The sequence below is a fragment of the Tripterygium wilfordii genome, chromosome 23 (genome assembly GCF_013401445.1).
Source record: "Tripterygium wilfordii isolate XIE 37 chromosome 23, ASM1340144v1, whole genome shotgun sequence".
NCBI classification, from domain to species: domain Eukaryota; kingdom Viridiplantae; phylum Streptophyta; class Magnoliopsida; order Celastrales; family Celastraceae; genus Tripterygium; species Tripterygium wilfordii.
This window is the reverse complement of record NC_052254.1, coordinates 5,562,743-5,590,158: the sequence shown is the minus strand read 5'-3', so window position 1 is coordinate 5,590,158 and position 27,416 is coordinate 5,562,743. Positions and strand designations below refer to the sequence as shown.

The window sequence follows — 27,416 nt, the reverse complement described above, 5'->3', positions numbered from 1 at the left end:
CCCGTACGAAACTCGGTTGACTACACCTTTGTTTGTCTTTTATTTCATAAAAGACATACAAAGGGGGGCAGCTGTAGTACCCGGTTTTCGTCCGGCCCAAAAAAAAAAATTTGAAAAAATAGAAAAATTAAAAAATACAATAATAATAATGATTCAAAAGCCCGTTCTGGAGCCCGTAAGCTCACAAAAAATTCAAAGCCTGTTTCTTAGACCCACAAGCATGCAAGAAATCCTAAAGCCTATTTCTTGGACCATAAGCCCATAAAAATTCCAACCCAAACCCAATATAACTAAACCCTAGAAAATATCTAAAAAATAGGAAAATTAAATAAATAATAAAGAAAATCCTTAAGAGGGAAAGGTGGTTCCTTTATTAGGGTTTCACAAAAATAAGGAAAAGACAAAAATGTAAGTCTCGAGGGTTTTAGAGAAGGAGAGGAAAATAGGGTTTTTGGGGGCATTTTGGGATTTTTTGAAATAAAGATAAGTTAAAAGGGAGGGCAGCCGCACAAGAAAAAGTGGGGTTTTGGATTGAGAGAGGGAGGTAGCAGCCGGACAATTAGGGAGGAAAAAAGAGGAAAAAAAAAAGAAAGGAGAGAAGGGAGCAGACAGAGAAAAACCGGGGGAGATAAAGAAGAAAGGGTTCTTGATAGGGGGTACCGAGAGAGTAAAGGGGGGGACTGCACAAACACAAAAACCAGCAGAGAAAGGGCCAAGAGAAAACAGAATCGGGAGAAGGCAAGGAGAGTGAAACCGAGAAGAAAGAGAAGAGGTAATTTCTCATTACTCTATGGTGTTTTTGCTTCAATTTCTTTTTCAATTTGGTTTAATGACGTGAAGATTATTCAACTTAGATACATGGATTTGTGTTTGGATCTGGATTGATATAGGTTTATTCTCAGCTTCATTTATCTGGGTTTGTTTTTGATTCTTCTGGGTTTATCAGTTTACTGTTTGCATTAATACATGATTTTGATTTGCTGGTTTTGATGTCTGGTATTGGCATGTTGTATTGATATCGGGTGGTGATATTATGGGGCTGAAATGTGATTGTTAATACCTGATTTAGCTCACCCGTGTATGAAGTTACTGTTGGATATGTATGGATTTTAACCCGTTTGTGGATATATGTGGGCTTGTTCTCCATGGTGCTTTGTGCGGCTATATAATGTTCAGCTTGAATGTTTGATTCAGTTTGGTACCTATGGTTACATGATGTTTAGCTCGAATGTGTGATTTAATTGATACATGCCTATTTCTTGATTGTGTGGATGTGCCTTATGCGCTATTTCGAATGAGAAAGTTCTGGGCCTGTAGCTAATATTCCTGTTATGAATGCAAGGTTGATTGTTATCCATGTTACCATGATCATGATAGACTATTGGTTCTAAACACAGTCCTGAATGTTCGGTGTTGAAATTGTTGATTGTTTTGGCTTATGATTCGTGCATCTTTGAGTCTATTGAATTGGTTGAAATTGAGTATCCATTTTAACCCATTTTTGTGTTTGCTTGTTGGGTTTGGATCGGGCTCGACCCTACTTGGGCCGAGGGGCAAATTAGAGGACTTGGGCCGAAGGGAATACTTAGAGGATTGGATCGGGTTTGAGCAGTTAATGGGTTCCGTGGGCCATATTTATATTTGTATTTTTATCTTTATATTTCATTATTTGTATATATTTTTATCTTATTTGACATGTATATTCTTGTAAATATAAGCCATGTAATAGGGTAGTGAAAAATAATGAAAGTAGTGTAAAGTAGTGTAATTTATATTTATGCATATTTAAATTGATTAGTATGCATGTTAGGGATTATTAATTTAGGATGCATGTTTAGAATGTATATTAGAATTGTATGCATAGATCATTTTCCGCAAATCCGTCAATTCAATAACCACCTCTTTACCAACTTTTCACAAAAAACAAATTAATGGATACTACATTAAAGTCAATTAGGAGGAGGACTTGATGACATTCAGCTCCTGCCTAGACTTTAATTGTGTTATCCTTATTTAAACAAAAAAACAAATGATAAATTAATTTATTAGATACCTAAATTAAAGTTCATTAGGAGGAGGACTTGATGACATTCAGCTCCTGCCTAGACTTTAATTATGTTATCTTTTCAAATTAAAGTGTCATTTGTATTCCTAAACACAATGATAAATTAATTTACTAGATACCTAAATTAAAGTTCATTAGGAGGAGGACTTGATGACATTCAGCTCCTGCCTAGGCTTTAATTATGTTATCTCTTCAAATTAAGGTATCATTTGCACTCAAAAACATAATGGTAACTAAATTGAAGTTAATTAGGAGGAGGACTTGATGACATTCAGCTCCTGCCTATGCTTTAATTATGTTATCTTTTCAAATCAAAATATCATTTATATTGGACAAACAACTTTTCAAGAAAAAACACATAAATCCATCTAGGTAACCTTTTAGGGAGTTGTGGGGTGTCTAACACCTTCCCCACACTCAATAGACCCCCTTACCTATTCTCTGGTTCGTAGACCATTTTTAGTGTCCAATTGCACTTAAATCAATTGGTGGCGACTCTAAATCATTTTTCATCCATTCATCGCCGGTCCACGTCGTGACCCCGGTTACGACACTAAGATGTTCAAACATCTAACTTAACCATCTGAACCAACAATTTTTCGTTTCTAAGTCCTAAACCCTATACACTAAAACCTAAACCCTAATGCCATTTTCAAAAAAAGGAAAACCATAATTTAACATTATTTTGGAAGAGGAATTGCAGCTCAAAATTAGAACCCCTCCCAGCTTGACCACGTATGATACTATTCCTGTTACGACAGTACAAGAAACAATCAATACCTCTTAACGAACAAGCCTTCAAACAAGTGACGCAAGCAAACAACAGAAACAAAATGATAGTATGCAGAAATCAACCATTTATGCTATAAGGAGAGAATATGTTCAGAGACCTGAAGGTGACTGATACACACAATGCATGAGAGCAAGTGAAATAACTATTACAGTCCAAACTAGTATTACTATGGTATATGAGGGTGCTTCATTTTCTTCTAATGCAGGCTGATGTTCATGAGAATGGATAATACCCAACAACAAAAGCTTTGTAAGGAGGGAGACTGATGTACGCCAAAACTCCAAAAAGCCAAATGTGAATTGCCACCCATTTCAGATTAATTCTTCACGATCATATTTTCGCTCCTTGCATCGCTGTAAAGGGGTGAAAGCATAGTTACTAACTTTAATTATTTATGAAATATTCAGAGAAAAATGTAGCTTCCGCTGAAAAAAGTGACCAAGCGAACAGGGTATACCTTCATTTCTGGTGAGATTTTACATTACCAGCTCTGCTAAGTCTCTCGGGTTTCATTCTTCATCATCATCATCGTTATGGAAACAGAGCAGAAAGCTCTGACAAAACAAAGGATCTACTAAACCCTTGCGCTACTTCACCGTTGTTCAAAGATGAAAAGAAGCTTAGAACCAAGTATGGTGGAATGGATCAATTTTATTGTTCATTAGAGCAAATACATCCACGCCAGTTCACCTTGGTTCTCTATGCCTGCACCCTTGCCAGTTGACAATCACAGATAGCGCATCAATCATACTTTAACCTTCCAGCTTGATGTATGAACGGAAGACAGTATACATATTAATAAATTGTGACATCTTGATGAAACATGCAATGACACGACACTATCTAGTGCTGAAAGATTCAATCCATGATGAAGAATCTAAAAAAGAGGTCACACAACAGTCAATGGTGAACTAAGAAGGTTGCAAGAACATCTGCAGACAACCGTTTCGACATAAATAAGGTAATATCTAAAAAAGCTCTGTGAAAACCCAAAATAAATAATAAATAAATAAATAAAATAAAATATATGCTGAAGTGTCCGGACACCCAAACAAAGTGTCCGGACACTTCGAGCAAATTTTGAGCAGTCATACACTCTGACTCATTTTCTTCACAAAGTGTCCGGACACCCTTTAGAGCCGTCCGGACACTTATGGGGAAATTGGGTTTTAAAAACACTTCTAACGATTTCTGGGTTCATTTTCTCACACTTTGACAGAGAGAACGCCGAGAGAGAGAGAGAGAAATAGAGAGAGAAGAAGTATTTCGGTGTGAATCAAGGAGAAAGGAGCTTGAATTGAAGCTTTTGGATTTTCTAAAGCTTGGATTTGCAAGATCTTTACAAGATTGAGGTAAGATTTTCATGGGTTTTGAACTAAGGTTTATGGGTTTGGGTTGATTTCGGGGAATTGAAGGTTTGGGGGGTAGAAGTTGTTGTTTAATCAAAGTTTATGGATATTGATGCTAGATTTGAGCTTGGATTGAAGTGTGGAGGTAGGAGGAGAAGGGATGGAGCAAGGGTTTGAAGAATTGACTAAGGTAAGTGTCTTTATTGTGAATGTATGTGTTGGAATTGATATTGTTGGAAGGGAAATGATTGTAAATGTTATAAATTAGGTTATTTGAACTTGGAGAAGTGGTTGCTAGAGTTGTGGTGAGGTTTTTGCTCAAACGAGGTAGGGATTTTCTTACCCTTAATCTCAAAACACTATTGGCTACCCGAATTGTGTTAAATTCATTAGTTTCCGCCTTTTTGTTCAAGGGGAAATAAACCTTGGATTGGGTACTACTGTGAACTCAAATTGCTATGTTGTGTGTTTAATGTTGAATGCATTACCTGTGGACACTCGGTCATCTATCGAGTAGTCGATATTCTTGATTACATGGTTGAATGACATTGTGCGCAATGAATTTAGTTGCATAACATTCATGTGTGATGTTGCATTTGTGCATGGTGAAAGTGGTGGTTTGGATTTTGGTACGTACGTCAACATGTACTAGTGGTTCCGGATATTTGGCTCTAGTGACACGGTTGATGGTACTCATATGAACATGCACTAGTGGTTCCGGTTAATTGGCTCTAGTGGCATGGTACGAAGTATTTGTGAGAGCATGTGCTAGTGGTTCCGGCTAATTGGCTCTAGCGACATGGCTCGGTTAGATGTACGGAATTGCATTTGTTTGACAACATGGCATATTGTTGCATTGCGTTATTTCTTTATAATATTCTGGACTGTTTTCTTATTTTATACTCCTATTCGATATCCCTACTGAGCCTCCTGCTCAACGTTTTATTTTTCCCCTCCTCAGGTGATATAAGTACTAGCGCTAGTGCTCCGACTACGGATCAGCAGGGAGGAGCGTGACGCGGATGGCCTGGACTTGTGGTGGTTTGTTGTGTTATTTTTGTGTGATGTTTGATTAGTCTTTGGCTTAATTGTATTTTGGGATATATACGTAAAATGTGGGATGAATGATGATTTTGGATGGTTAGGCTTGATGCCTTGGTATGTATGTGTGTATGATGATTTATGTTTGGGATGATCTGGCCTGAGGCCCTGGATATTTAGTTGGTGGTATGAAAATTGTTGGTTTAATTGCTATATGTTGTGCAGGAGGCATTCTCCAATATACGGGGAGGTGCTGCCGGATTTTTGTTTAACTTAGTGTTGGTATAATGGTATTTGAGTCCTTGTTTTGGGTGGCGACACGTGGGTGCACACACGTGTTGCCAATAAGTCACATTCCTGGAACGGGGCGTGACAAGCTCAGTGGAAGAAAATACAGGTGGTGATAACTGATAACACTATTCTTGATGTAATGGCACCCCCATTGAAGCCCATAGGAAAAACAAAAAATGGTGAATGACAACCATGACATAACAAGGGCTCGGCGTCGGGCCGGATCGGCCCGGCCCGCAAATATGAGATCCGGGTCCTATTTTGAGTGATCAGGCTTCGGGCCGAGCTTAGCTCTCCTTACATGTTTCTTGATAGATTGATTGCGATTCCACGGCACGGAAAGTTGCAGCGGATCCATGAGGAATTGGAGAGCACAAAAGGAGTAATCTGAGCAGTCGAATCGAAGGTAGAAAGCGAAGATCGATGGACTGGATTGAGCGAAGAAGAAGAGAAGAGGGTGTTTGTGTACGCCATGGAAATGATGGGAGAGTTTCTTTGATTGGCGCTGTTTAGGAGGGAATGAGCCAGCAGAGGGAGTGTTGCCTTTTGGGCTTTTGCGAGGCTTTTGGTGGGATTAGATATAATATTCTTTCTGAGTGGGCCCATTAGTGGTGACGCGTTGCGTCACAGTGGACCCACATAGGTCGTTGGAGTACGGGTCGGATTGCATGAATAAAAGGGTAAGAGGGTATTATTTGTTTTCAAGACGAGTTGGTTTGATTGACAATTGATTGAGTTAATCATATATGTGTTTAAGGTATGATTCCAAACATAATTTTTTGTGTATTTTAAAAGAAAAGGGATTGACTATTTGAGGATAAATACTACTCTAAGTGCATGTCCAACGGATCCCTCAAAATGGAGGAAAAGTCATTTTGAGAGACCCTTTTATAGAAACACTCCATCCAACCGATCCCTCAAACAATCCCTCAAATTAGAAAAATACCAAATTTTCCCCCAAACTTGGGGAGATTCCAACCTCCCCAGACCATTATTTTATTGTTTTCTCTTTCCTCAATCTCCTCATCTTCTCTTTTGTCTCTCATCTTCTCTTTCCTCTCTAATAAAATAATTAAAATCAAAATACTTTAATAATAATAATGTATTTGATGTGATGTTAGAATGAGGATGTGGTTGGAGTGGTGTTAAAATAATGATCCCCTAAAATAAATTTTTGATTAAAATGGGGGAGAGGGTATCCCAAACTATGTTTTGGATTGGACTTGCTCTAAAACAGCTTCCCACTGCTTCTTCAACACTTGAAAAGGTTTTTAACTCATTTTTCCGCGTGATGACCCTCTTTGCATCTGGAATTAACGAAAAGAAGACTGTCACAAGAATACGTGGAAAACGGAAGGGGAAAAGGGAATTTTAAGTGAAACATAATGAGAGTGAAAGAACTGAAACCCAATTGGAGAAAAATCGCACCTCGGAGTTACAAAATTTCAAGGGCTTTGATTTGTTATCACTGTCAGTGGCATCTATAGGATTCACCGGATGCTTGAAATCAACAGGGGGTCCCTCAGTTGAGCAAAGCATAAATCCAATCACCCCATTGAAAAAAAAAATAAGACAAACTATTAAGGTTGGAAAGTGTTCATCACGCATTTTGTAACCCAGGGCAACTCAACCATGCATATCCTAGCGTAGTACCATACAAAAACATACATAAAATCTGCAAGAAACAATCACTGATTCAGACAAGGAGGAACTCAAAGGTCTTTCATTTATGGTGGCTATCAAGGAATTAACACAAAGAAAGTAGGTAAGAAAGCAACGCAAAGCAAATCTATAACATAGACAAGGCCCTTGAGAACTGAGACATCAGTAACCCTGTGTGCATTAAGGCCAAGCAACCTTTACAATCCAAAAGTAAAAAGGGGTCCCAAAGTCGCACTCTTATTGAAACAAAAATGCAAGCATCCAAAGAGATGAAGATGAAAAGTTCGAGAACATGCATTGGATATGTAGGGACTGTCGTCCACTATCCAAAGAGATGAAATGCAAGCATCCAAAGTCACACTCTTAGAATATAGATAGAGAAAATAAATGATAATAGTAATGAATGTTATATAAATGTACATAAAGTATAAGTAATGAACTAAAGTTTGTCTAACAAGGGTATGATAATTTATAGAGACCAAGAATTTATTTTGCATGCCGAACTAGCCTCACACATGATGTATGAAAAAAAAAAATTATTTTGAAATGCATGAATAAAGATTAGAGAGGTTTGGGGAAAACGGATAGCATCACACCATTAATCAGCATGAGGCGTTCATAGGAAATAAAGAGTACGATATTGTGATTGTATAAGACTAAAATGAATATTGGCTAGGAACCAAGGACGTTGGTCCGAGTCTTCTTTACGATAAGAGGATAGGAAAAGACCCCACTCAAACTTGAATTGTCGGCAAAGGTGAGGGTTACCACCGCTACTACATTCAAAGTATTTTTACGTAACTAGCAAATTATTTGAGTTGCTTTATGTGAGAGAAGCATTTGTTTTACATGCAAGTTGTTGACATGCTTTCTGTAAGAAATGCAATTGTTTTAAATATTCAAGTATTATGACAAATCCGAAAGTTTAAGTCGTCGTAATTTACAGATTATACCGTTTTGTGTGATTATTTACATATTAACAAAGTGTGTAACATAAGCTTTCATTGATCAGGAAATAAGCAAGTTTTTCAAAACAGAACCTAAGATTATTACAAATCCAAAGAAGACAAAGAAAAAGCAGGTTCCAGCAGCAAAGCAAAGCAAAGCATCCCCCCTCCTCAGTGGCAGCAGCAGCAACAAGCAAGCTCCAGCTCTAGTAAAAGAGTTCAAAAATCATAATAGAACCACCCAAGCATAAAAGTCAGTTCCTTCACATACATCGTTAACAAACTAACAAACTACAAATTTAATAAAAATTATGGTAGACCTGACAAACATACTCTAAACCCACAAATTTCAATGTAAGCAAGAATGCCTCGACTTTGCTTAACGGTGATTGATGTTTTGCCGAGCCTAGTTTTCTATTACTTATATACCAAATTAATATGTATGTAATCGCGTTCTTCACTTAGTATGCAAAATGACATTTTCTCAAATTCTTTTCGATGATGGGTTTTGATAAATGACATTTTCTCTTCTGGAATGCTAAGCAATAAGGTGCTGGGAACCATTCGTATTAGGAACCATTATACTAAAGACACCCACAATTCAATCTCCCCTCCATTGTTCTCAACCCAAATAGCACAATAATCAAATTAAAAAATAACCAATTAAAATCTAAAAAAATTTAATGAAACAGCTTTGAATCCACTCACCTAGTGAAAGGAGAAAGAAAGTCCAAATCTCTCCTCTGATTCCTTCCACGAGAGTAGAAGAGAGCTGCTTTAGGTTGTCTTTATTTCTTCCCGAAAACTTCATGACTTGGGGGGATTTCTAGTTCAAAAGAGAGTAGCTGGAACAAGCCGGTGACTGTCCCAGAGAGGAGTTTCGTTTGTCGGATATTTTGTACGGCCGATTTTTCCATCAAAAGTCGACATAATGTGCCGATATAATTTCAAAAAAAAAAATGACACGTTATGTCGTTTCTTCTCCCATAAAACGGCACATTGTGTCGTTTCAAGACCCAAAAAACGATAATGCTTGTCGTCTATAAAACATAAAAATGGCACGGTCTTGTTACATAAAACTAACAAACCCTAAAATACTGGTGTAAAAGGAAACAGCTTTTGGCATTTGCAGCAAACAATGTGAGGGGACTGACTGACTGGCTAATGGAAAATGGAAAATGGAGAATGGAGATTCCAACGTTGGAGCCAAACCCATCTCCATATCTTTTAAGCTTATTTTTTGTGAAATAATTCCAAATTCTTTCTACTGACATTTCATTAATCCATATATGTTAAGAGACTCTGATTCGAGTCTTCATAATTCACAACTATATTATGCTGCACAACTTGCATGTTATAACTTTTAAAGGTAATGTTTCATCATAGTTGGGCTACGTTCAGTTGTAACAATCCAAACATTGAGCTCCATTAAAGATGTGTTATTGGTTTCCCGTTCGAAAAGTCTGTGTCAACTGTCCACCAAAGGAAGAAAATGTCAATTCTACTATTCGTTGTATTAACCTCTCTCTGTTAAAGATGTGGTCCATTCCAGAGACTGGAAAAGTCTATGTCCATTACTGTCTACTACCAATGGAAATGTCAAAAAGTAGCTATCAAAATGTTTCATTATGAATTAGTAATGGTAAGGATTTCAACAGTTGGTATATCAACTATATCAACTGTTAACTCATACGCATAAGCTTTTATATGTATTATGTGGGATATGTGGAGCTCACGAATTCATTTGACTCATGTGCATCCAACTCAGCAGCTTCCATAACTGGGTGCGTCCAACTCAATAACTAGGATAACTAATTACTGGGAATGATATTATTTACATACTCAACCGCATCATCAAGAGCAATAAACTTCACGAATTAAATTTAAATAAAAACAAAGAAACCATCTAAATGGTGATTTAGTTTGCTGTTGATATCAGAAAAGTCTTGAATGTGGGTCATAGTTCAAATATTGTTGTAAATATATTTTTAGGATTTTTAGTGGACATCCCGATGGACACGAATATGGGGGACTTGGATATTTCCAGGTCAAGGGCGGATATGAGTGTAGATTTAATTAGTATAATGGATATGGATGCGGATGTGACCATACTTACTGGGAATGGTCAATCCCCCCTCATACCCTGAATTAGGATGGACGTCCATGGGATGCCCAAATTAGTGTCCCAAAAGTCTGTCATCATTTTTTTTGTGGATTCAATCAAATTAGTTTTATCATAATCAACAACGTAGCTTTTGGCCTCCTCTTCACCCAAAGTTTCAACAGAGTTGGTCAATGTAGTATTCTACTCAACTTTTAAATTGTAATCTTTTTTACTTAACTTCCTCTTCTTTACTTTGCTGCTGTCAATCTGTCATGTTCTAACTTCCATACAAAAACATACAAATTTCAGACTATGTCGGAGGTAGTCACAGAAGAAGACGAGCGTGGCGACCCAAATAACACTTCAAACCATACCACGATCCCACCTAGTGTACCAACTAATCCTACCCCAAACGTACCACAAATTAATCAAATGACGTACTCCGTTCCTGTACCAGTACCACAACACAGAGCGCACTAAGTTTCTGGTAACTATGGCTGGGACAGTATCCTACTCGAACTCGATTCGTTATCATTCCTACCGTCAACTTCAAAAGCACCAATAGATGCGTCGACTTCATTGCTGGCTTTTGTTGTAATTTCGTGGAACCTCAGCAGAAGAATCAAAGAAGTCGTCATGGGCCTCATGGCCTCTTTTTTTTCTCTCTAAGTAAAACAAAAAAAGAAGAAAGGAAAATAACACAGAAAACGCCAACAAAAAGAAGAAAGGAAAATAACACAGAAAACGCCAAAAAGATTGTTGATGTAAATTATCGACAATCGAATTGTGGAGAATGCATGGGCAAATATAAGACAAAACAGAGAGATTTTACGTGGTTCGGCTTTTAGCCTAGGTCCACGGTGCAGAATGATATGGTATTTTATTTATCACTTGTGAATACAGTGCGAGTAAGAAATCCCAATCCGAATCCCCCTCCACCCTCCTAATGAACTCCTTTTATGCTTTTCTTGAGCAGTTACCAGCAGTTGTGGCAGTTAGAGAAGTTCATAGCAGTTTGGAGGACTTTACGACAGTTTGGAGGAGTTTGTAGTAGTTTGCAGCAGTTTGTAGTAGTTTACAGTAGTTTCGGTTGTTACCATTTAACGAGGAACTGCCTTATCTTCGGCTTCGTCCCTTAGTTATTGGTTGGGCCTTATTTGCATCGGCTTGGTACTGCCTTGATAAGACCAAGTCATTTTTGGACTGTAAGTTCTGGTCTGTTTTATGTTGTTGGGCTTCGGGGCCCTAGCCTCTGTTGGGCTTTTATTATTGTTGGACTTCGGGGCCCTAGCCTCTGTTGGGCTTTTATGTTGTTGTTGGGTTGAACATGAGCCATATAATTTGTTGAGGTTGACTTTGACCCCTGCAAAGATGTAAAACAAAAAAAGAAGAAAGGAAAATAACACAGAAAAAGCCAAAAAGATGTAAAACAAAAAAAGAAGAAAGGAAAATAACACAGAAAACGCCAAAAAGATGTACAGGAGAAGCTTATCTTGTCAGATTTGTCTTTTAAACATCATTATGATGTAAATCCTGGCCCAAGCTCAGCAACAAGTAGGTCTAACTAGCCACTAGAAAACCGGTTAACTAATGTTAGGTTTACCAAACTTATATATTGTAACTTGGAACCACAGACCACCGATGTGGTATTTCACATTCGATGTTCTACATCATTCTCACCCTCTACGACACGCCGCTGCTACCCCTGGGCCGCCACCACGCCCAGTACTACGCCCCTCGGGGCCCGGCAAGTGGCACGAAAATTCCAGTAGGCCCCAGCTGACACGTGTTTTCGAAACCTGCTCTGATGTAAATCCGGACCCAAGCCCAGCAACAAGCAAACCTAACTAGTCACTAGAAAACCGGTTAACTAATGTTAGGTTTACCCAACTTATATATTGTAACTTGGAACCACAGACCACCGATGTGGTATTTCACATTCGATGTTCTACATCATTCTCACCCTCTACGACACGCCGCTGCTACCCCTGGGCCGCCACCACGCCCAGTACTATGCCCCTCGGGGCCCGGCACGTGACACGAAAATTCCAGTAGGCCCTAGCTGACACGTGTTTTCGAAACCTGCTCTGATGTAAATCCGGACCCAAGCCCAGCAACAAGCAAACCTAACTAGCCACTAGAAAACAGGTTAACTAATGTTAGGTTTACCCAACTTATATACTATAACTTGGAACCACAGACCACCGATGTGGTATTTCACATTCGATGTTCTACATCACATTCTCTCTCCCATTTGAGCTTGAGATACATCTACAATTATGTGATATAATAAAATGGAAGGCAAGTCTGTATAATTGTTGACGATTGCTTTATATTTTTGTACTCTTGCGCAAGATGTTAAGTGTGTTTGTGTGTATGGGAAAGACAAAAAAGGTCCTCTTGTGTCAAAAAATTCCTAAATATTAGTATTCTGAGCACGAAACGGTTAGTTGGATTATTTATGTTTGTTCATCATTTCACGCATTTGCGACAACCCTCTCTTTGTATGTATTATCAGATTGGAGCGTTAGTCAAATATGTGGTATCCACCATCTACCAATCGAAAGACCAAAGTAATCTTAAAGGATTGTAGGTCTCATCTATTTTTTTAAAAATTATTTTTAAGCTTATCTTTTGTGAAATCAATCCAAATTATTTCTACTAATGACCTCTCATTAATCCATATATGTTAAGAGTTAAGAGTCCATGATGCGAGTGCTCATAATTCACAACTATATCATGCTGCACAACTTACATGTTTTAGCTTTTAAAGGTGATGTTTGATCCAAGTTGAGCAAATTTTAGTAATTTAGTTGTAACAATCACATATTGAGCTCCATATGCATTTTATTTTTTGCTTTTTAATTCATGGTGTATATTTTATGGTCAGAGGGGTAGGTCCTCCCTCTATAGTATAAACACATGACCACAGCTTTGTTCTTGGTTTTCCACTAGAAAAATATGTGTCCATTGTCCAGCGAAAGAAAGACTTGAAAAGTCTCCTTCCACTAATGCCTATCTATTGGCAATGGAAATGCCAAAAAATTAGTAGCTATCAAAATGTGTTATTGTATCTCCATCTATAGCTCCTCTTGGAGAAGAATACAAGTATCCAATCTTATTCATTCACCAAAGTACCAAACCATTGATTAATGGTGCCACTTTAATCACAAGTGGTGCAGATGGGACGGTATTTTTTTTTTTCCAAGGAAAAAAAAGAAAAGAAAAAAAGAACGCGAAAGAGATATGCAGGAGGAGGACCTTACTTTGTGAGATTTAATTTGTCTTTTGAAACTTCATTCTCTCTACTATTTTGTGTTTCTTCTGTTACAATGGAGATCGCTACTACTGTTGGAGGAGCACTCCTCTCGGCTTCTGTTCAACAATTGATTGAAAGGCTGACCTCTCATGAACTCAACATCTTTACTCGACGGGAGAAAATCCATGCTGACCTCAAGGACTGGGAGATTATGCTGGGCGAAATCAACTCTTTGCTCGATGATGCTGAAGACACGCAAATGACAAATTCTTCTGTGAAAAAATGGCTTGATGAGTTTCGAGATCTGACCTATGACATTGAGGATGTGTTGGATGAGTTCAACACTGAAGCTTTGAAGCGCAAGGTGATGGAAGATCCTCAAGCAAGCACAAACAGGCTGCGAAAGTTCATCCCCACTCGTTTCACTTCTTTTGGGTTCAATATTAAGATGGCATCCAGGATAAAAGACATTACTAAAAGATTACATCGTATTAATGTGAGACAAGCGCAGACTCTCAATTTGAGGAGGATTGCGAATGGGACGAGATCCAACCAGCTGAAGGAAAGGCCACCGACAACTTCTTTGGTAGATGAATCACATATTTACGGAAGAAACGATGACAAGGAAGCTATTATTAAGATGCTGTTATGCAATGAAGAAGGTGGTAACAATTCCTTTTCTGTGATCCCTATCGTGGGGATCGGATGGGAGGAATTGGTAAGACTACCTTAGCACAATTAGTCTACAACGATTCTGTAGTAAATGACTATTTTGACATAAGGTATGGGTATGTGTATCTGAAAATTTTGATGTTATTATGTTAACGAGAACAATTTTGCGGTATGTAGCTCCGGAGATCCGTGATTTGAGGGATCTAGATTTGAATTCACTTCAAGAAACATTGAAAGAGAATTTGTCTCAAAAGAAATTTCTACTCATCCTAGATGATGTTTGGGAAGAGGATTACAATCAATGGGATCTACTACGTAGACCTTTTGTTTCTACAGCATCCAGTAGCAAAATAATTGTCACCACTCGTAAGAATAATGCTGCACCTATCACAGGTGATGTTCATGTCTACTGTGTGAAGGAGTTGCCAGATGATGATTACTTGTTCTTACTAGCTCGCCATGCTTTGGCGGCACAAAGTTTTGATGCACGATTAGATCTAAAGGATATTGGTCAAGAGTCGGTGAAAAGGTGTGATGGACTTCCGTTGGCTGGAAAAGTATTGGGAGGCTTGCGCAATAAACGAAGCCGTGAAGAGTGGGAATGTGTATTGAGAAACAAATGGTGGAACTCACCAGAAACGAGCAACAATATCCATCCGACTCTAAAATTGAGCTACAATGATCTCCCTTCTCATTTAAAGCGATGCTTTGCTTATTGTGCATTATTCCCTAAGGATTATGAATTTGATAGAGATGAGTTGTTTTCGCTATGGATGGCAGAAGGCTTCTTGCAACATCCCCGGGGAAGGAAGACAATGAAGGACTTGGGAATTGAGTACTTTGAGGATTTGGTATCAAGGTCATTTTTTCAGTCGTCGATCAGTAATCAATGAAGATCATTCTTTCTACCATCAAGTAGGACGAGCAACAGTAACCATCCAACTCTAAAATTGAGCTACAATGATGCCCCTTCTTATTTAAAGCGATGCTTTGTTTATTGTGCAATATTCCCTAAGGATTATGAATTTGAAAGGGATGAGTTGGTTTCGCTATGGATGGCAGATGGCTTCTTGCAACATGCCCAGGGTGGGAAGCTAATGGAGGACTTGGGAATTGAATACTTTGAGGACTTGGTATCAAGATCATTCTTTCAGTCGTCGAGCAATAAATCAAGAATATTCTATCAATCAATATCATTCATTGGACCAACAAATAGTACGAGATCAGTATTTGTGATGCATGATCTCATAAGTGATATTGCTCAAACTATTGCAGGAGATATTTGTTATAATTGTGAGGATAAGACAGAGGTTGATATGTCAAGTTCAAAGTATGAAAAGGTTCGTCATGCATCCTTTTCTTTTTGTGAAGACTCGCAAGAGTATTTAGTCTATTCTTGAATGAAGAGGTTGATAACAATTTGGCAAAGAGGTGGTTCTTTTCTTGACCGGGGATACAACATGTTGGACGAGTTATTAACACAATCAAAATGCGCAAGGGTGCTCTTTCTTTCAGGATCTCGAGAAATAAAGCTATCGAATTCAATTGGAGATTTGATACACCTGCGGTACATCAACTTATCTAATACATTTATTCAACAGCTTCCAGAGTCCGTGAGCACTCTCTTTAATTTGCAAATGTTGCTATTGTGTTATTGTTATATGTTAAAAAAGTTGCCAGATAAAATTAGTAATCTGGTGAACTTGCGGCATCTTGATATTTCTATGACACCTATGTTACAAAAGTTGCCATCCGGCATAGGTATGATGACCAATCTACAGACTTTCTCCAAGTTTATTGTGAGAGAAGGCCATGGAACTACAATTGCTGAACTCAAGAACTTGAATAATCTTCGTGGCAGTTTATCCGTTCAAGGGCTTGAAAATGTACAAGATGCAAAGTTAGCAAACATAAAGGGGAAACAAGGCCTTGAAGAATTGGAATTATATTGGGTTTATTGCCTTGGAAGGAATGGAAGGAATGACATGTCGGTGCTTGAATCACTTGAACCTTATCAAAACTTGAAGAGGCTTACCATTTCATCCTACTGTGGTGCTGAATTCCCATTTTGGATGAGTAATATTCCTTTGGTTTCCTTAACTCTGAGATATTGTGGAGAGACCAAACTGTTGAACAGGAATTTTATTCTAGGGTATAAAGAACACTGTCTATTCCATCTGCAACAGATCCAAGTTGTACTGTGATCTCAGTGATTGATTCGTGCAATTTATCTGGGTCATGAGTACTTGCTTGTCTGCCCCATGACATATATCGAACACCTTGTATGGCATACCTTGAAACCATAAGTTGCCTTTTGTAGTCTTGAACTTTGTCGGTTGCTTTTTTAAGTCTCCTTTTGGTTTCCATCAAAGCTTCTTGTAGAGATTCGATGGTTTTCTGGGGATCGTCCTCGTATACGTCTTCCCTTATAGGGGAGAGGTTGAATCTGGGATCATTTCCACCTTCTTCTTCTTTAGAAGTAGAACCTTCATCAGTTCTAGACCTTTTTACAGGTGGAGAGTTAGGAGTATCCATCCTTGAAGATTTCTTGAGGAAGATATTGGTTTATGTTGATTCTTAGCTTTGAATATTTATACGAATGAAATATGAAGGAAGTGTTGGACTAAGACTTAGTGTCTAGGTCAACATTGTGTTTTTGATGATTGTGTATAATTGTATACTAAAATGTGTGTGATCATGCTTGACTTGAACATATCCTAAAATGCTAGAAAACATGTTTAAATGGTTATTTGGTTAATTGTTTAATATCTTAATTGTGCATATACAAATGAAGGCTTATGTATATCTCTATGTGCATTTGGTATCTATATATTTTTGAGATAGTGCTGGAAATTAAGTTTTGGAAACAAACATACATGGACTAAGTTAGGGCATTAATCTTCTAATGATCATAATTTATCTTACTTAGGTCCAAATGACTTGAAACTTGAACCACATGCACATGAAGGTTTAATATATGTTCTAGGACTATAATCATGAGAAATTAAGTGCATCACATATATATTTGGTCATATGCTTAAATTCCGCCAAAACTAGGTTTTACCTAATTTTGTGCATATGTGTTCTTTGTGAACGTGGTGAACCAAATGAACTCCGATTTAAATGAAATTTCGTGTGCATCTTAGTTTCATCACTATGAACATATTTGATTTAGTAAAGTTCAAGAGAAAAGGTCATTTACACTGAGTTTGCAAAATGACTTTGAATTTACACTTAGAATTTATCGGTTTCACTATTAGTGAGCAAATTGCTTGGTTGAGTGACCAAACGATTTCCGATTGTTATGAAATTTTACATGGACATTCTAATACATATAAAATGATTTATCATACAGTAATATGAATTTTCTGGGTTGTTTTTCTAATGTAATTAACCTATGCGCTCTATATGAAGCTCTTTGAGCTTACATGCAATTGAGGAGTTCTACCTCCTATTTCTTTGTAGGTTAATCATCATGAGGATGTTATATCACTCAGAATTCAGTTTTCTCAAGTGAATTGAAGTCCGGTTTTCAAGTATGAGCTTGGATCTCTAGAAAACCAAGAAAAACCTATGTTCATCAACCTTCCACTAAGGCATTTTGATTGATGATTGGAATTAGCTTTAGGGCTGTATAATATGGATATATTGGTGCTGCCAAATTCAGAGTTTGAAGTCAAGATTGGAGGGACATGTTTGGTCAAGTGAAGGATCTCTTATCTTCATCAAACAAGATCTTGCACATGCTTCCTTTATTGAGGTCAATGATAAGATTTTTGTGAGAAGACAATTGATGAAGCTAAAGGACAAATGCAATGGTTGAAATTTGTAAGAGATGAGAAAGTATATTTTGCAACTAGACAAGACTTAGATTATGAAGATATTCTTGAAGACTACAAGCTCCAACGGTACTCTAATCTATGGCCGAGATTGAATTGTTTTGAATTATGAATGGATTAGATTACAACAAGACTTGAAGGGTTAAGATGACCATTTAAAAGGTGAATCCAATGGTTGTGCATAAGACCATATTCTTGCTTGCAATTTTTGACTTAAAAGAAGATCTTACTTGATTTTTGGAGTCAAAGATGGTTGCAAGTTGCTACACATTTTGTAGGAAATCATTGGAGATACCAAGGCCAAGATTTGGTGTAAGTTTGATCAAATGGTCAAAGATGACAAAATTGTTGGAGATACCAAGGTCAAGATTTGGTGCAAGTTTGATCAAATTGTCAAAGATGGCTGCAAGTGCACATGACAACTCAAATCTTGGAAAGCTAGACTTGGAAAATGATGCAAGTGCAACGGCTACATATTGCAAGGTTGAGATTTAATGATCTATTCATTCAATGGCCAAGATTTGCACATGTAATTGAAGGTCGAGATTTGAAGATAGAAAAAGATCCAATGGTGGAAATCACAAGAGCTTGGTAAATTATAAAGAGGGGTTCTTCCTCATTCCAACTCGGAGAAGCCAAAAATTATATTGAAGAAATTCTTGCTCTCAAAGCTTTCAAGCTAGTTTGTGCCATTGAATCCAAGCTTCTACCCAAGCCACTCTAAAGGCTTCCTCACTATTTTGCTTTTGCAAAGAGGGAGTGCTTCTCATTTGGCTTCCTATTTTCAAATTCGAAAATCCTCATTATTCTTCATTTTCTATCCAACCCGTGAGGTGATATTGTGATTCTTGAGTGTTCCTCAACCCCATTGCTTAGTGCAAACCTTGAGTGAACCATTTATACCGAACACTTGTAAAAGTCCCTTCATTGGGCAAAAACCTTATTGAGGTTGAGTTTAAGGGAGTGCTTGAAACCCTTGGTTGTAAAGTTTGAAGATTGTCTTGAAATATTCAGTTTTAAGGGTGACCTAAAAACCCTTGTGAGTTTTGTGGAGCTCTTGAGAAAACCACATCCTTAGTGGAGGTTGGAAAATCCTAGGTTGGTGAACCTAGGTAGTAGATGTAGGAGAAGAGTCTCCGAACTACTATAAATTGCTGTGTGGATTTTCTTGATTGCATTGCTTGCTTGTTGATTGATTAAGTGTTTTGATTGCAGAATTTTCTGAACCACTAGTCTGTCCGTGCACTGTTCACATAGCTAAACTTTGAATTTTAATCTGAATTTTTGATATAGTATTCATTAGGATGTTGTGATACTGCATACCAAATTTCATTGAATTCTGACTTGATTTGCTAGGTGAAATTTGAGTTGTAAAATCTGTGTGCAGTGTGTTGTTTGAAAAAAATCTGTTTTTGCAATTCCTTGATTATTTGATAATTGATCATTCACCATATTGTATCACATCTTGCATTGAAATGAATATTGATTAGGATAATCATTAGAGTTCAAATTTGTGTGTCAATTGTTAATTGACATTGATTTCCTTTTAAATTATAAAAAGAGATTCCTATCGGAATTTGGGGACACAATTCACCCCCCCTCTTGTGTTAAGTACGATCCATCACAAACTCTTACCACCACTTGGGCATCTTTGCTTACTCAAGAGCTAGGCATAATTGGATTGAAGGCGGTGAAAACCATAGGTGTCGAGTTCTATGGGAATGTTGTGCCATTTCCATCGCTAGAGAGGTTGGAAATTGGTCATATGTCAGAGTGGAGGGACTGGTCTCATGGCAATATGAGTGGTGAAGGATTCCCTAATCCTCAAGAGCTTAGGTTATATGATTGTCCTAAACTGATTTGGAATTTTCCAAGTGGATTGCCATGTAGTCTAGAATGCATTGAAGTTAAAAATTGTGATGCTCTCGAGTGTTTCCCGATGATAAACACTAGAGATGGAAGGGAAAGCCTTCTCGAAGAACTAGAAATTGAAGATTGCTCCTCTCAAGTACTTCGAAAGGAACTTCAAGTTGCCTACCTCATTAAGGAGATTGGAAATCAGGAATTGTGAAATTCTATTGTCTCCACCTGATGGATTGATGGTGCAAGATGACAACACAAGACTGTTTGAGTCTAAGAGTGTGTTTGGATTGAGGGATTTGGGTGGAATGGAAGAGAAGGGAGGGGAGGGGGAGAGAAGGGAAGGGAGGGGAAGGGGGATTATTTTTCCCTCTTCCATATTTGGATAGATAAAAAAAGAAGAAAAGAAAATTTGTTTAATTTACTAATTTATCCTTATTTTTATGTTAAAATATTATGTTCAAGGGTAAAATAGATATTTAACTTACAAATGACTTAATTAGTAATCCCTTCCCTCCAAATGACTCCATTTTGGAGAGAAAGAATTTTAACAAAAATTTAATGAAATATTCCTCTCAAATCCCTCCCCTTAATTTTTAATAAACTATCCAAACAAGGGATTTGGAAGGAAACTCTATTTCCCTTTCTTTCCCTTCCCTCCAAATCCCCCAATCCAAACACACTCTAAGTCTCATCTCGAGAAATTAGAGATTGTGGGATGTCAGGGGCTTACCTCCTCTCTAGCCGGCAAATTTCCTGCCACTCTTAAACCCCTTGGAATTGGGGGTTGTATTTGTATGCAATTGGAATCATCAATTTCAGAGAAGAACACGGCACTTGAGAGTATTAGAATTGAGAATAGCGATAACGTAAAAGCATTGCCCTCCATTGACTGTTTGCCAAGTCTCTGGTGTCTGTACATATCTGGTTGTCCTGCTTTAGAGTCCTTCCCTACAATGGGCTTCCTCAGCACCAGACTTCAATACCTCGCAATCGAAGAATGCTAAAATCTGTCGTTGCTGCCCATTCCAATGCAAAGCCACTTCCCTTCACTTCGAGGGCTGATCATACGGCGTTGTCCTAATGTGCGGTACTGTGGTTTCTCTCGAAACCTTACTTACCTTGGAATGTGGCTCTGTGAGAATATTAGGAACCCAATACCAATAGCAGAGTTGGGATTGGGCATGCTATCCTCTCTTGAGACACTTGAAGTCCATGGTATATGTCCTGCAACTGCAGATGTGGTATCATTTCCAGATGATAATTGTTGTTGGCTTCCCACCTCTCTGAAGCGACTCAAGATAAGAGATTTCGTGAGTCTGGAATCTGTGTCCATGGGACTGCAAATGCTCACCTCTCTTAAATATTTACATATCAGAGGCTGCCCCAAGCTCCGATCCCTGCCAAAGGAAGCCCTGCCTTTCTCTCTTACAGATATATATATCCGTGGTTGTCCGCTCCTCAAGAAAAAACTACTTAAGGGAAAAAAGGGAATATCCGTCGACTATGATGATTGAGAAGATAAATCATAATCAATCAATCAGAGTTTAAGAAGTCCTGCAGGTCTGCCCACCCACAAAACACCACACAAAATTGTTTTTCTTGTTTTTGTGCATCTACTAACTAATTCATAGTTGCTATATATATATGTTTTGTAATTTCAATGTGAGTTTGAATTCTCTTCCCATCCGTTTTATATTCATACCTTTCAGGTCTTTTCTTCTTTTTTTTTTATGAACAACTTTCAGGTCATTAATAAGGACGAGTGGAGTTTGGGCATGCTATCCTCTCTGGAAACACTTATAGCTCGTGGTAGATGTCCTGCGACTGCAGATGTGGTATTATTTCCGGATGATAATTGTCGTTGGCTTCCCACCTCTCTGAAGCGACTCGAGATAAGAGATTTCCTGAGTCTGGAATCTGTGTCCATGGGACTCCAAATACTCACCTCTCTTGAGGAACTGAACATCACCAACTGCCCCAAACTCCGATCCTTGCCAAAGGAAGCCCTGCCTCTCTCTCTTGAAGGAATGAGGATCTCTGGTTCTTCGCTCCTCAAAAAAGACGACTTCGTTGAAAGAAAGGGATTAGACGTCTATTATGATTCAGATTCTTCGGCAACTGACTTACTTTGATCTTACAAGACAAGACATAATCAGAGATCAGAGTTTAAGAAGCCAAGGTCTGCCCACCCAGCAAACACAACGCTTGTTTTCCTTGTTTATGTGAATCTACTAATTCATAGTTGCTACGCTTTGTAATTTCAATGCCAATTTTGAATTCTCCTAATCCTTTTTATATTCATACCTTTCAGGTCGTCAAGGATGAGTCACTCAGGACACTGAAGCAATTTTTGAGGGCGTTTATCAAAGAGTCCATTTTGATGCAAATTGGGAGTGGACTGACTAATTGGGTGTTTTTGTTGCTGAACAATTTCTTCATCACAAACTCCATAGGGTTGCTGGAGAGAGAGAGATCAGCAAAAGGAAAAGACCATATCTTAGATGGCTTCATTTTCTTTTTATGGGGTATGTTGTTACATCTTATATTGTTATTGAACTTCCATTCCCATCGATGATCTGTATAGTTGATAATAATTCACTGCTACACTCTGCTGTACAACTTGTAATATTTTAAACTCGAGGCTTCACCCAATTTCAATAACTTCTAGGCTGTAATTATCAGACATTGAGCTTCATATGTATTTTCACTCTGGTAACTGGTTTTAAGAAAAATAAAAAAATCAAGGTTTAATTTTCAGAGGAAAAGTTGTTAAATTTTTCATCACGACTGTTATGAAAATATGTAAAGTATTACTCTTTCAAAAAAAAAGAAAGGTCCAGAAAATCATATGCTTTCGTAGAACTTAGTAATTTTTCTTGAAACAAACAGAGCATTTATCTTTCTAGTAATTTGTTTCTAGAAAAAAAATGAAAAACACCCTTCTTTGAACAACTTCAATCCAAAATCCAAATACTTTCGCCCAGCTCCCACAAACACATAATTAGGAGAAGGGCTACTCTACATAGCTCCAGCCTGCAGCTCATGCAAATCATTCTATTCCCAGGTGGGTTGTGTGGGACTAATTTTTCTTCTGAAGGTTTCCAAATCACGCAGACGGCATTGATGTCAGTTCACCATCTCATTGTCTCGCATTTGCATGATGCTGAATAAATAAGCTTAGTCTAAATACTCAAAAACTTTTCTTAACTGAGTAACCACTCAGCCCAACATGCCCTTCGTATACTTCAGGCCGCCAAATCAGCTCGCGTCACTCTAGCAACAGGTAAGATTGGGTCAAAACCCATGCAAGTAGAGGTCTGGAAAGTGGGACATGCTCATGGAATCAAGATTTCATAAGTAAATATCCCAATTGGTTGATTTCGAACTCCTTTCACAAAACCTCAGGTCGCCACACCAGCCCGCACCACACTAGTGGCAAGTAAGACTGAGTCGAAGTGCATGCAGGTTGAGGCCCGGCAGTGAGACAAGCCACAGAAAATATCATAACTAGTTCGTTCGAACTCCCGATCTCGTGCACCGTAGACTATAAAACCAACTAGGCTGTTGCCAAATGGTTCAAAAAATAGTCAAAAACTGCTACTGCTTGCTGCATCACTCTACATTTCTCCACATACTTTCCAGCAAAAACTCGAGCAAACGACAAGGAAGTTTTAATTGGAATCTCTCCTAATGCAACGAGGGCAATAACCACAGGCCTAGCCCAAGCCCAACAACAAGCGGCCCTAACTACCCCCTAGAAAATCGGTTGACTAGTGTTAGGATTGGTTCACTTATATACTGTAACTCTGGGCCAGTCACCACCGATGTGGGATTCCTCCACAACGTGGACTATTCATCCTGCATCATTCCCTCTTGCCAAGAGAGAGCACGTCCTCGTGCTCCCACTCCCCAGGAGCAAGTCCAGACGGGCAGGCCCCCGAGGCTTCGATACCAACTGATGCAGCGAGGGTAACAACCGCAGGCCCTGCCCAAGCCCAACAACAAGCGGCCCTAACTACCCACTAGAAAACCGGTTGACTAGTGTTAGGATTGACCCACTTATATACTGCAACTCTGGGCCAGTCACCACCGATGTGGGATTCCTCCACAACGTGGATTATTCATCCTGCATCATCTCCAGAGTCCAGAACCAAAAGAACTTTCAACAATACAAGAGTCGTAACATAAGCCCACAAAAAGAAGAATGAAGGAAATGGGGATTTCTTTACTTGCCCGGACAGAGAAAATACAATCTTAAACTGCAAATAAGAGCCAAAAACTTGCACCCAAAGTTTGTCACAATTTTCTCCAACTACAAATTGAATAAGAAGTTCAGCCGGTGAGTACTCTAATGATCATGTTAAGGGAGGTTGCTAATACTTGTCGTCCGGCCGTATACATATCTTTGTTTTTTTTTTCTTTATCATACCATGATGATTGGACATTGGACATATCATGAGATGCGTTTGTTTCCGAATTCAGAATCCCATTTAAAGATGTGGTTGGATATGAATGTTAGTCCTGTTCTCTGCTTAGGGAAAAGAAAAAGGATTATTGCAGGTCAAAGTTGTTTGAGTAGGTTGCGGCTGAACTGTGAACTGTGGTCTTTGTCAATGATGGGTAGTCATTGAGTGATTCTCTATTGATCCATTGAGGCCAGGATCTTGCTTTATGGCCTAGGGGTCTGCTTGTTGTGTATATTCAGCTTTTGCACTTTCGCTGGTCGGCTTGGCGCAGGTGGTGTTTCTAAATATTTTGTCAGGTATTCACTTGTTTGCTTCCTTTTTGTGTGTTTGTTTCAATATTCTGGGTTTAAGTCCCAACATCATATGACAATGGAAATGATTCACATACAATGTTTATTGGCACCAAGAAATGATTATCGACATCGATAAATAAACAATTCTATAAATAATAATTGGCTCTACATATGATGTTTGTTGACACCAAGAAACGATTATTGGCACCAAGAAATGATTATCGACATCGATAAATAGATAATTCTATAAATAATAATCGGTTCTATGATGTTTATTGGCACTTGACGTTTGTTGTTACCAAGAAATGATTATTGACACCGATAAATAGACAATTCTATAAATAATAAGTGGTTCCACATATGACATTTATTGACACTAAGAAACGATTATTGGCACCAAGAAGGTTCCACATATGACATTTGTTGGCACCAAAAAATGATTATCTGCATCGGTAAATTGACATTTATATAAATAAAAACTAGTTCCACATAGATGTTTATGGGCACCAAGAAATGATTATCGACACCTATAAATAGACAATTTTATAAATAATAATGGGTTCCACATACGACGTTTGTTGACACCAAGAAACGATTATTGACACCAAGAAATGATTATTGACACTGATGAATAAACAATTCTATAAATAATAATTGGTTCTACATATGACGTTTGTTGGCATGAAAAAATGATTAGTGGCACCAAGAAATGATTATTGGCACCAAGAAATGATTATCGACACCGAAAAACGATTCTCTGAATCGGTAAATAGACATTTCTATAAATAATAATTAGTTTCACATACGACGTTTAAAGGGACCAAGAAATGATTATCGACACCGACAAATAAATAATTCTATAAATAATAATTGGTTTCACATATGATGTTTGTTGGCACCAAGAAACGATTATTGGCACCAAGAAATGATTATCGACACCGATAAATAAACAATTCTATAAATAATAATTAGTCCCACATATGACGTTTATTGACATCAAGAAATGAGGGTTTAGGGTTTAAACTTAGCCTCCGAAATTAGTCTTGCGCATAAGGAACCTTTTAAGTAACGATTGGGTGGTTCAGGTTAAACATGTGTATCGTGAAGCTAATTTTTGTGCGGATAGCCTTGCTAACCTTGGTTTTGATTTGTCACAGGGTGTTCATGTCTTTGATAGTCCTCCTACTGTTACTATTCCTTATTCACGGAATGATATTGTAGGGGTGTCCTGCCCTAGATTTTGCCCGGATTAATAATATTTCTCTCTTTCGAAAAAATACTTATAGCCTCCTATAAGTTATAGGAGGCTTGAAGCAATTTCAACAACTTTTAAGCTGTAACAATCAGACATTGAGCTCTGTATGCATTGAAAAGTCAATTGATTTGTTATGGTCTTGAGAAACGGAGAAGGTAATCGGAAGTAAATCAGGCAAGGTAAATGTGCATGTAAGAAGCAAGGTGCAAGATGAGATGTAGAGAGTTTGGTCTCATGGTTAAGCAATGGGGTTGAGAGTGTTTGGGCTGCTTAGTGAGTAATATTGGTCCTCCCACTCCATGATAAAATGAGAGGGTATTTATCAAAACAATGAAATTTAGAGAATAGGAGATAGCCTGGTTGGTCAGGTTGTCTGCCCAGGACCTTGAGGTCCAGGGTTCTATTCTCACCAGGGGGGTTTGGGATTCGGGTAGTTTTTCATCCGCAGTGGTGGCCTTCATGCCCCTCGGGCATGGCTTAGCGTGTGTGTGGCCTGTGGGCCTTTCAAAAACAATGAAATTTAAAGAAAACAGAATCAGTACTCTCAAATCAAAGTGAAAAGAAATCACAGATCAGAAGATATAGTAATAGAATTTATACTTTTGAATTACTAACATCACAATATAAGGTACTTAGTTAGAACATATTTCAATATTTTCAAATTTTGGAGATATTTCAATGTTTTTAAAATATAGTGAACTGTTTCAAGTTTAGAAAAATTTTACTGTTTTTTCAAAACAGAGAAACTTTGTAGTGACAGAAACCTTTGCAAATATTAGAAGACAACGAAATTCAATAGCCCATGTTATTAGTAATTAAACTTTTTTAAAAAAGACTTGAAAAACAAACCAAAGACCAAGACTTGTACCAATATTATTGTTGTGGCGTTTATATCACGTATCACGTATAACAATTATTATATTTCAAAGGGGATTGACTCGTGGCCTAACATAATGTGAAACCAATCCAAATTCGGGTCATTGCTGACATTTCATGGCATGGAAAAACGAGGCATAATTTGAAAATTTTCTCATGATGAGACAATTTGAAGGTTTTGTATATTGAACAATGAAAAGGCCAAGTCATTAAATAATACATATGCGTTTTTGATCGAAACTATCCGTCTATATACATAAAATACTTAAAAGTTAAAATCCTCATACGTAATACCACATGTCACGCAATTGAAAAAAAGAATAATAATTACTTTAAATACGAAAATGACATGTAACCCATCTGATAGTAGTCCATGGGAGCCCAACATGTTTATTCCATTGATTTAATTAATAACGTAATTTTATTTTCACTCTTTTTATCTCAGAATTCATTGTCCAAAATTTATTATTATTCTTTTTCATGATCTATCCCGTATCTTTATTCATCAGAGCATCAACAAACTAAAAGAAACTACTAAAAAAGGGGGAGAATAGGAGGAGGAAAAGATGCCTCAGATATGTGATTAAATAACTAGATTATTATAGTGTTAATGGATTAAAAGTATTAGTTGTAATTTCTCG

The 27,416-nt window shown here is 37.8% G+C and overlaps 1 protein-coding gene and 2 long non-coding RNA genes across 3 annotated transcripts; 2 read left to right on the top strand and 1 right to left on the bottom strand.

Moving 5' to 3' along the window:
• Positions 1 to 2,905: 2,905 nt before the first annotated feature.
• Positions 2,906 to 3,618, bottom strand: LOC119992591. Its single transcript, XR_005466414.1, has 2 exons — positions 3,316 to 3,618; positions 2,906 to 3,211 (listed from the first exon to the last, which is right to left on the bottom strand). It is a non-coding gene; the product is annotated as an uncharacterized LOC119992591 (long non-coding RNA).
• Positions 3,619 to 4,070: 452 nt separating this feature from the next.
• Positions 4,071 to 5,461, top strand: LOC119992592. Its single transcript, XR_005466415.1, has 4 exons — positions 4,071 to 4,210; positions 4,327 to 4,397; positions 4,476 to 4,534; positions 5,169 to 5,461. It is a non-coding gene; the product is annotated as an uncharacterized LOC119992592 (long non-coding RNA).
• An 8,123-nt stretch (positions 5,462 to 13,584) lies between these two features.
• LOC119992729 (putative disease resistance RPP13-like protein 1) lies at positions 13,585 to 20,966 on the top strand. Its single transcript, XM_038839522.1, has 7 exons — positions 13,585 to 14,229; positions 14,294 to 15,034; positions 15,167 to 15,523; positions 15,590 to 15,796; positions 15,857 to 16,273; positions 19,635 to 20,089; positions 20,825 to 20,966. The coding sequence occupies exons 1-7, from the start codon at positions 13,585 to 13,587 to the stop codon at positions 20,964 to 20,966; spliced, it is 2,964 nt and encodes a 987-aa protein (XP_038695450.1).
• Positions 20,967 to 27,416: the final 6,450 nt, after the last annotated feature.